We start from the raw sequence: 10,310 nt of genomic DNA on the forward strand, positions 1-10,310 counted from the left end.
TTCCAGTTGTGTATTTCAAAGACACTCCCAACGAGAGATGACTAAAGTGAGAGGCTTAAACAGGCTGCGCTCAAAGGCAACTTCGTTGGGTTTTTGCGCAGTTGGAAAGTTTATCAATAACTGAGAAGTAGTTTTGCAAAAACCCTGGACATAGGCATCACTTCTGAGATGTTGAACTTGACTTAGAGTTGGGTGGGCTCTCCAGTTCTAGCGAAGCTCTTGAGGGAAGCAGGGGAACGTTATGAGAACATACCCTGGACAGCTCCAAAGTGGCCCTTCTGGCAGAAGCTTTCTTTTCCTAAGGCAGCTACAGAAAACTCTCTGTGACTGAGGATATAATAGTATTGCAGGGAGACATTTTCTGAGTTAGAGAAGGATAGCAGGACTGTGTCCTCCAGATGAATAAGGAAGGGTGATGAATAAGTGACTCACAATTCTCTTCCCCCACCCCCAACAAGGAAGTAGCCTGAATCTCACTCTTGTTGGAGTATTCCTCTTCTTGCTTCAACCCCCATTGGCTCCAGCCAGCATGACTAGTGATCAAAGATGATGGGAGGTGTAATTTAACAACATATGGAGGTTCCTAGGTTTTCCATCGCTGATTTAGAGAAACCAGCTTCTGCCAAGTTTCTCCACTCACCTCTTGCTTCTAGGTCAAAGTTTCGGAAACAAAATTTTTGCCACATGCTTCCTTAGCCCTTCACAGAGCAATGCATAGTTTCAGAAGCAGCACTGAAGGGTATGATGAAGCCTTTGGATGAGATATACTATGGGGTTTCTGTAATATTTACTTAACTTATTTACTCCATTTATATGGTTTCTCCAAGAAGCTCAGGGCAGCATACATGGTTTCCCACCCACCATTTTATCCTCCCAAAAGCCCTGTGAGATAGGTTAGTCTGAGATACAGTGTGTGGCTCAAGGTTTTGTTACAAATATACAAACAGACTATTTTGGAGACAGTGGGCAGCAAATATTCTAACCTTGCATCAGATTGTCAGAACAACTTTCTGTACCCAAAGATGCTTCGTCTTCAGTAAGTGTGCAGCAATTTGCCCTACATTCTCCCTCTGTCCCATTCTTCTCAATGGAAAAAAACCTGCCTTGTCCTACTAGCTGAGGAATGGCATGTTCACAAACTCTGGGAGGCGTTGTACTCCAAAGGCCACAGAGAGATGTTCAGCTATCAGGAACACCCCCCCCAAAAAAAAACCTAATACATTTTGTTTCCCCCTCCTTCATTCAGGCTACAGGGGCCAGGCTAGGTATGCTTGCCCAAAACATTGCTAACCTCGGGACAGGAATAATTATATCATTGGTGTATGGCTGGCAGCTGACCCTCGTAATCTTGGCTGTTGTGCCACTCGTTGCCATTGGAGGACTCATTGAAATGAGAATGTTGGCTGGACATGCCAGGAAAGATAAGAAGGAACTTGAAGGTGCAGGGAAGGTAAGTATCTGCTAAACCATTCCCTCTGACAGCAAAGACAGCGGGTTGAGTGCCACCAGAATTAGAACCAAAACAGGGGTGCTGAGAAACAAGAGGATGGTGTCTCACCTTCATGAGGCTGAAAACCAAAGAAGAGGCAGAGAGAAAGTGAGAGGACCCTGCACTTTCCATATCCCCTCCCGTCTGCAGGGATCAGAGTGCCATTTTGAGCAAAGAGAAGAAGTCCCGCTGTAGTAGACTTGCTGGGCTGTGACTGGTTCTTGGAAACAATTATGCACTGGTGCCTGTAACTGCTCCTTGAAGATCAGCCTGGAGCACTTTAGAATCAGTGGAGAGCCACACTGTAAGAGTGTGCTGGTGTTTTGCTCTTTATAGCTCTTTCCTCAAGAAAGTCATACTTGGGGAAACTTGTTGCTTTCCCACTAGCCAGTGTGTTTCTCTCTCTTACAGATTGCAACAGAAGCAATAGGGAATATCCGAACGGTTGTTTCCCTTACTCAGGAAATAAAATTTGAACAAAAGTATGGAGACAGTCTGCAAGGACCATACAGGTAACAGCCAGCGAACATTTTGATCAGCTCTTGAAATGACATGCTTAGGATTTTGCTGTTAAGTCATGCCTTAAGAGTAGACCCACTGAGCTCATTCACTCTTCTCTAAGTATGACTCAGCCTGGATCCAATCCCAAATGTTTTGTCCTGAGTTCCTTCTTGTGGCTTGTTCAAGTGGTGGCCAAGCAGTCTTGCCTTTGCCTCTCAGGTGCTACCCTTGAGAAATATGGGTGCTACCCATTTGGTGCAAGAGAAGGGTTGCTGAAACTGATCTCAGAGTTATGAGCAATCTTGTCAACCTACTCAGGTCTTGTACGTTTTTTTGGAGATATGGTCTTCCTAAGGCAGATGCATTTTAGAGCTTCTGGTTGTGCCTTGGAACAAAGACTTTTTGGATATCTGTTACAAAGAAAATTAAGACAATTGCAGGGTCTGAACTGCCATTTGACCAAATAATATTGTTAAAATCTTATTCAAATCATTGTTTTAAGATGCTGAACTACTAATTCACTTCTTGACTGCTGCTTGCATAGCTTTAAGCTTCAAATGAAAAAAAGAAAACCTCTGCTACTCTGGATGAATGGCTTTTAAGAGTGGAACTCCAGACCTCTCTGTCTGGCCCTTGGAACTCTGAGGCCACACCTTCTCTCTGCAAGCCACACCTCTCACTGGTCCTGTTTTGCCTCTGATGCAGCCTTGCCTGGCTGCAAGGTGTCCTTGAATCTGATAATACTATAGGAAGAAAACGTTTACATTTATTGCTTTACCTTCACTGGCATATGGTCTCTGGAAATTTGCCCAGAACCCAGAAAAAGGTTCCCCACCACTGGCGTCATTAGTTCTGAGACTGGCAAACATCCAGAGCTAAATTTCAGAGTCCTGGGCAAGGACAAGTTATATTGAACTCATAGCTACCCTTCAAGTCCATAGTATCAAGGACAACTTACCTATATTTGCATGCCAGTGCTGTGCATATTCCTGCCTCCCCTTCCAGCAGCAACCAATGATGTGATCTGTGGGAAATGTGAGCGGGAGGTAGGTGGTTGCACTGCAGCAGGGATATCATCTAGCTGGCCTTATGGCTCTTGCATAAGAGAGCCAGCGTGGTGTAGTGGTTAAGAGCAGTGGACTCGTAATCTGGTGAACCAGGTTCGCTTCCCCGCTCCTCCACATACAGCTGCTGGGTGACCTTGGGCCAGTCACACTTCTCTGAAGTCTCTCAGCCCTGCTCACCTCACAGAGTGTTTGTTGTGGGGGAGGAAGGGAAAGGAGATGGTTAGCCGCTTTGAGACTCCTTCGGGTAGTGATAAAGCGGGATATCAAATCCAAACTCTTCTCTTCTTCATATTATAGGGCTGTTGCATCTCATACAGAGCTTCCCATGTTTTATATTGAGACGGCCATAATATGTGAATCAACACACAAATAAGCAAAATATCCTTCATCTCTTGTTGCAGGAATTCCTTAAAGAAAGCGCATATCCACGGACTAACTTATGGTGTTTCCCAAGGCATAATGTACTTCACCTACGCTGCTTGTTTTCAATTTGGTGCCTTCCTTGTGGAAGGGGGATACATGGATGCTAAGAACGTTTTCTTGTAAGATCTCTGCTGCTTTTCTTTTTTTTAATTGGGGTTTAAAAGAAACAAACTATCATGAAATCAGCAGTAATATAGGTGTGGATTTTCCTGCATTTTACCAGGGCTTGAGGTTGCTTTCTCAGCTGATATATGGGCTGGATCAGGCTGGATCTATTTCCTAAATCGAAGCTGTATAATTGATGGAGGAGAACTCACGCCTCCCTGCTGCCCCTTGACCCCAGACAAAACTGGCCTGTTGGGTGTTCACATGTGGGCTCTATGCACTTAAAATCCAATGGCCCTGGACCTGAAATGCATACTCTGTACCCCAAAGCCAATATGGGAATTAATGCTTTCTTTGGAGGTCCACATGCTGGGTTTTATATATGTATGTCAGATTACTGGCCTGTTAGTCCAGGGGTGGCCAACCTGTGGACCTCTAGATTGTTGGACTCCAACTCCCATCAGCCCCAGCCATCATGGCCAACAGTCTGGGACGATTTGTAATCTCGCATCATCTAGAGGGTCATGGGTTAGGCACCTAATCTAGTGAAAAATTGTCTATTTTGACTTGCAAAGACTCCCTGGGGGAGTCTTAGGCAGAGGACTTTCACATCGCCTGCTATCTACGTCTTCTAATGGGAAGTGCCGATATTTGAACCTAGGACAAGTGTATTGGTAAAGGGGAAAAGTCTTGTTCCCCTTGTTGCATGTAGCCTTCATCAGAGAGATCAAAATAAATTCATTACAAAAATGGAAGCAGGGTAAAAATTTAAAACTATTATTTTTTAATTATTTTTTAAAAAATAAATTGTTTGCACTTCTAGGGTATTCTCATGCATTGTCTTCGGTGCCATGGCGCTAGGACAGACAGCTTCATTTACACCAGACTATGCCAAAGCGAAGATATCTGCAGCTCACATGTTCCAGCTGTTTGAGACTGTACCCTTAATAGACAATTACAGTGTTGAAGGACACAAGCCTGTAAGTTGATCCCTGGGCATTTTTGTATCACCTTCCAAGAAAACACAAAAAAGTTTCAGCACTTGAGTTTGTTGCCTTCTGGGTTTGAAGCTTATGAGCAATTCATTGATGGATCCAGAGAATTAGAATTTGTGCCATTTTCTTCCTACTGACGTAGTCTTAACACTTTTCCACCGTCCTCCTCTGCTTAAATTATATATAGGCTTTGTTCATGGTCCAAGCTTAGATGCAGTTTTTAATGGGCAAACTGGAGACATAGGGGCCTTCAGTGCTGAGTCAGTTACTGTATTTTATTGATGGATTGATTTAAAAGCACTTCTAAACCACACAACATTTCAAAAATCTCTGAGCGGGATACACTATGTATGATATAGCAACAGTATCCATTAAAATGAAAATACAACCTGATGCCAGTGAAACAACAATATAAAACCATATAAAAGTAAATGTGACAAATTCAGGAAATTCATTCACATAAATCAGGGTCCATTCTTAAGACTCAAGGAAAGCCTGGGCAAAAAATTAAGTCTTTATAAGATGCCTGAAACAACTGATGGTTGATGCTTCGTGCATGACAGAGAGAGGGGCATTTTGCAGTATGGGGGTAATAGCAAAAAACGCCTGTTCTCGGGTCATCGCCCAATGATATTTTGTAGGCTGTGGTACCATTTCCCCAGATGATCTAGGTGATCTTACTGGTCTCTGCCAGTACAGGCCATCTTTCAGGTAGCCTGGTCTACATTGATTCAGAACTTTATATGGTAAGAACGATACCTTGGACATGACCTGGTAGCTGATTGACAGCTAGTGTAATTCCCACAGCACAGGTGCAATAGATGTACCTCCAGATGATCTGCTCAACAACCTAAGCCACCACATTATGGACCCAATCCAGTGCATTACAGTAGTCTAATCATGAGGTTACTGATGCATGAATCAACTGTGTCTAAGCTACCCTTGTCCACAAGCTTGTAAATCTATACCATACTCCAAGCGATGCCCACTATAGTCTTGGATGGCCGCTACAACAAAGTGCCATATACAAAGTGCTTCATATTTGTAGTCAACTGCAGGGGGAAGACGTCACTCATTATCTGTTAGCTTGCCCCTTATATAGAGACCCAAGAGACCACTTTCTGAAACATTTGTTCACACAAGGAAGTTTAGTTTAAAAGCACAGTTCCCATACCGTACTTGTCCTTCGGCCACCCATCTTCATGCAGGGAGTCAGCCCTCAATCCCAACTACTCCTATAAAACACTGATTTCCAATTTTTGAAACCGTGCGAGATGCACAGATGGAGCTGTACTTTCTCATAACATCAAGGGGATGTTGCAAATTCCTCTGTGTCCGCCTCAGTTCCACCCCTTCATCCAACTATTAATGGCATTTCCAGTCCACTAGGTGCTAACATGGAATTGCTTGGCCATTTTTTCCTGTAACAGGCAGGTCTTGTTTATTATCATTCTAGGACGACTTTGGCGGCAATGTCGCATTTAAGCAAGTAGCCTTCAACTATCCTACCCGGCCTGATGTCTCGGTACTCCAAGGACTGAGTGTGGCAGTAGAGAAGGGGCAGACCTTGGCTCTCGTAGGCAGCAGCGGCTGTGGAAAGAGCACTCTGGTCCAGTTACTTGAAAGATTCTACGACCCCCTCAGTGGAGAAGTGGTAAATTACTCGGCTGAGTTTTCCGCACAATATGAACGCAGAATATATTATGTAACACTCGTTCTCATCCATTTCATACCAGGGATGCGCCTTTTCACTTGCAAAATGGGGCAAAGTTTGGGGCTGCATACAAACCATACATTGGAAGTACATGAGAACTATAGTTTGTGAAGGGGGCTGGGAATTGTAACTCGGTGAGGGAGTAAACTACGGTTCCCAGGATTGTTTGAGGAAGCTATGACTGTTAAAGTGATATGAGTGTGTATGGTGTGTATGTGACCTATCTGTGAAATATTTCTAATGCATTAACACAGTGCAAGGTGCTCCAAGTGTATAATAATAATAATAATAATAATAATAATAATAATAATAATAATAATTTTATTTATTTATACCCCGCCCTCCCCGGGACGGCTAACACCAGTAAAATTACAGTAAAACATAATGGGGGGGGGAACCAATTTAAAATACAGGTTAAAATACAATTTAAAATGCAGCCTCATTTTAAAAGTAGCCCATAGATCAAAACCATAAGGGTCAGACTGAGTCCAAACCAAAGGCCAGGCAGAACAGCTCTGTCTTGCAGGCCCTGCGGAAAGATGTCAAGTCCCGCAGGGCCCTAGTCTCTTGTAACAGAGCGTTCTACCAAGTCGGGGGCCACTACTGAAAAGGCCCTGGCCCTAGTTGAGACCAATCTAACCACCTTGCAACTTGGGACCTCCAAAATGTTGTCATTTGTGGACTTTAAGGTCCTCTGCGGGGCATACCGCTGACATTTTTTAGACAGATGTTCTGCCTACCTGTTTTCGTTTTTGGATTGACATATTCTTTTCTGTTACAAAAAGCAGACCCTGCAGGAAGCTCTCTTTGGATCTAGGCAGTCACCTCTACTCTGCTATGGCTCCTCAGTCTCCCTGCTCCTCCTCCAGGCTGCAGCCGGTACTGCAAAATGCAGTTTCAACCCTGCTTGGAACTCTCATGCCACTTGCCATTTGACCCAGAGAGAATGATTTGCTTTAGGTGGGGTTGTAACCTGTGCCCCCCACCCCACCCCAAGACTGTAGGACAACTCCCGTCAGGCCCAGGCAACATGGTCAATGGTCAGGGATGATGCAGGCTGCAGTTTAACAGTATCTGAAGAGCCAAAGGTTTCCTAATCACTGACCTACTGCCACCTGGTGAATTCCATGACAAGATATTTAAACCATGGCTTTCCTGGTTCAAAGGCTGTATAATCCTGCTTACCTGAATGAGCAGACATGGTTAGGATTGCAGCCTAAGTCTTACCTAAACTCTCAAGTTTTCATACGTTATCAAAATGAATTGGAATAGCGTTTGAAACGTCAGACAATACTTTTAAACAACTTGTTAACTGCGCACTATGCATAACAGAAATGTTCATTAACAGTACCCTGCTTCATAAAACTGACCAAGTCTTCTTTTTCCAGCTACTGGATGGCAACGGTGCAACACAGTTAAATGTCCAGTGGCTGCGATCCCAGATTGGAATTGTCTCCCAAGAACCAGTCCTGTTTGACTGCACTATTGCAGAGAACATTGCATATGGAGATAACAGCAGAAAGGTGTCCTTTGATGAGATCGTTGAAGTAGCTAAAGCAGCCAACATCCATGCCTTCATTGACAGCTTACCAGATGTAAGTGCATAAGAACATAAGACGAGCCTGCTGCATGTATACATACTCACACTTCGGAAATGTTGATTGGAGAACTAGGGGAAAAAATAAAACTAAAGTCCTATTATGTTGCTGGTATATCTAATGGGACCGAGGTAGATAGAAGTATAATGCTAATATAAACCTGTCTTTATTGGATTCTATATTTTTTGCACATAGAAATACAACACTCCTGTAGGTGACAAAGGGACTCAGCTCTCTGGGGGTCAAAAACAGCGCATTGCTATTGCTCGTGCTCTCATCCGCCAGCCAAGAATTCTGCTACTGGATGAAGCAACCTCTGCACTTGATACTGAAAGTGAAAAGGTAAATGTTTGTATTTATATTGGGTGCATTAAAGGCATGGGTTGCTAGTCATCATGGTTTCACTTTATAGCATACCCGGTTCTGCTCTGCAACAGTTCTATCCTAACTGGGCAGGTGGACAATAGTTATTTGTATAGCAGCACTTTGAAGTATTCAAAGTGTCTTGCATATTGTCATGCTGGCAACAAGCCTGCAAGCTAAGTTAGCATTATTTCCTATAGCAGAGGCGGGCAATTGGGAGGGACATCACCTTGCTTAAGGCCAAATTTATAGCTCAGCCTCTTAACATGTATGTTACACCACCTCAATTGTGGCTACCTAAGAACTGCTAACCTAGAAGTTCGAAAGCAAAGTGCAAGTAGATAAATAGGTACCGTTCTGGCGGGAAGGTAAATGGCATTTCCGTGCGCTGTTCTGTTCACCAGAAGCAGCTTAGTTATGCTGGCCACATGACCCGGAAGCTGTACACCAGCTCCCTCAGCCAGTAAAGCGAGATGAGCGCCGCAACCCCAGTCGTCCGCAACTGGACCTAATGGTCAGGGGTCCCTTTACCTTTATGAACTAGAGAGGGGCTAGCAGGCCAATACCCTGGGCAGTTGGCATTTTGGTTGGCATCTGTCTCTCTCAGAAGACAATGGAGGAGTGTGCTTTTGGGGGTGAAATCAAACTGTTGGAAGGTTATAGCACCTGCTGTGGCTGTAGAGACCGATGCAGGAGAGACATGTTTTGCTGCAACAGGAGAAACCCCAGGGTTTCTTCTCTCTGTGCTCCTCCCAGCAGTCATTCCCCCTCTGGTCCCTGCCATGAATACACATCTTGACTGATTCCACGCACTGCGTCTGCAAGAGTTTCCCACAGGGCATTGTTGACCTACCAGCCTTTGTCTCATGTTTGCAAACATCTTTGTAACACAGAGTTGGTCTGCCAGTATCTCACTCCTGCATGTTCTCATGGAAGGACACTGTCATCTTGTTGAGCTTAGGTGGGCACCCTATCTAGTTGTGAAGAGTCTTTTACAGCTGATGAGATCAAATGCCTTCGCCAGGTCTATGAAGGCGTCTCTGCTCTCAGCATTTCTCCTGCAGCCAGTGCAGTGAGGAAATTGTTTACCTCTGAACTCCAAAGCCACATTGTGACTCGGATCTTGTCAGCGTGTGAGTGTAATCTGAGGCAAAGGCTTTCCCAGTGGTACTCAGCAGGGAGATTCCGTGGTAGTTGTTACAGTCATGGCAGTCACCCTTATTCATGTTGAGAGTCACAATGCTTGAGCCGTGCATGTCTTGTAACACTCTGCTATCAACTAAAACAAAAGGGCAGGTGGAATAATGTTGCATTGCACAACAGGCCCTTCCCCCCCTTTACTCTGCTTGCAAACACCCTGCACCACCCCCAAATCTGCCCCTAGTTCCCCAGTTCTGACCATGATTTGTTATGATCTAAGGTGGTAGGAGGTTCTTCATTCTTACTATGGTTGCTCATTATTTTTCCGGTGGTGCATTTACAAAAATGTTCAGTTATGAAAGCTTACATGATTTCCTCATTGTGGTGAAATTCCCTTATTTAAAAAAGATTCTTCACTACTTGAATCTCAAGTAAACCCTTTCTATTTCTGTTTCCCATTCACTGAAAACAATTTTCTGTTTTTAACAGGTTGTCCAAGAGGCTCTAGATAAAGCAAGGGAAGGCCGCACCTGCATCGTAATAGCTCACCGCTTATCAACAGTGCAGAACGCGGACAGTATAGCAGTGATCCAGAATGGGAAAGTCAAAGAACAAGGAACACATCAACAGCTACTGGCTGCAAAAGGAATCTATTACACTCTAGTCAATGTTCAAGCAGGATCAGCACCTTCATAAATTAAAACAAAAGCAGCATATTGCTAAAGCTGAATTCACTTCTTGAGATGGCGATTGCAAGAGGCACTACTTGTATCATCACGATATTAAACAAAATAAACCAGTATTGGCGGATGGGCTGAATTGCAGCAAGGCTTCTCAAACCGAAGCTTTTCCTATCTCAATCCATTTTATATACTAGGGTGTGCTTACCTTTCGTTCTCAGCTGTCTAGAGACAC

The 10,310-nt window shown here is 44.1% G+C and overlaps 1 protein-coding gene across 6 annotated transcripts in view; it reads left to right on the forward strand.

Moving 5' to 3' along the window:
• Nucleotides 1-10,107, forward strand: part of ABCB1 (ATP binding cassette subfamily B member 1) — a 50,538-nt gene extending 40,431 nt beyond the window's left edge. For all 6 annotated transcript variants that reach the window (XM_081931489.1, XM_081931492.1, XM_081931488.1 and 3 more), the window contains exons 21-28: nucleotides 1,247-1,450; nucleotides 1,901-2,001; nucleotides 3,459-3,599; nucleotides 4,409-4,565; nucleotides 6,037-6,234; nucleotides 7,683-7,889; nucleotides 8,088-8,234; nucleotides 9,885-10,107. In XM_081931489.1, the coding sequence (XP_081787615.1) occupies nucleotides 1,247-1,450; nucleotides 1,901-2,001; nucleotides 3,459-3,599; nucleotides 4,409-4,565; nucleotides 6,037-6,234; nucleotides 7,683-7,889; nucleotides 8,088-8,234; nucleotides 9,885-10,091 (1,362 nt within the window). In that variant the 3' untranslated portion in view covers nucleotides 10,092-10,107. The remainder of the gene's footprint in view (nucleotides 1-1,246; nucleotides 1,451-1,900; nucleotides 2,002-3,458; nucleotides 3,600-4,408; nucleotides 4,566-6,036; nucleotides 6,235-7,682; nucleotides 7,890-8,087; nucleotides 8,235-9,884) is intronic.
• Nucleotides 10,108-10,310: the final 203 nt, after the last annotated feature.

Source organism: Podarcis melisellensis, assembly GCF_964234715.1.
Source record: "Podarcis melisellensis genome assembly, chromosome: 12".
Taxonomy (NCBI): domain Eukaryota; kingdom Metazoa; phylum Chordata; class Lepidosauria; order Squamata; family Lacertidae; genus Podarcis; species Podarcis melisellensis.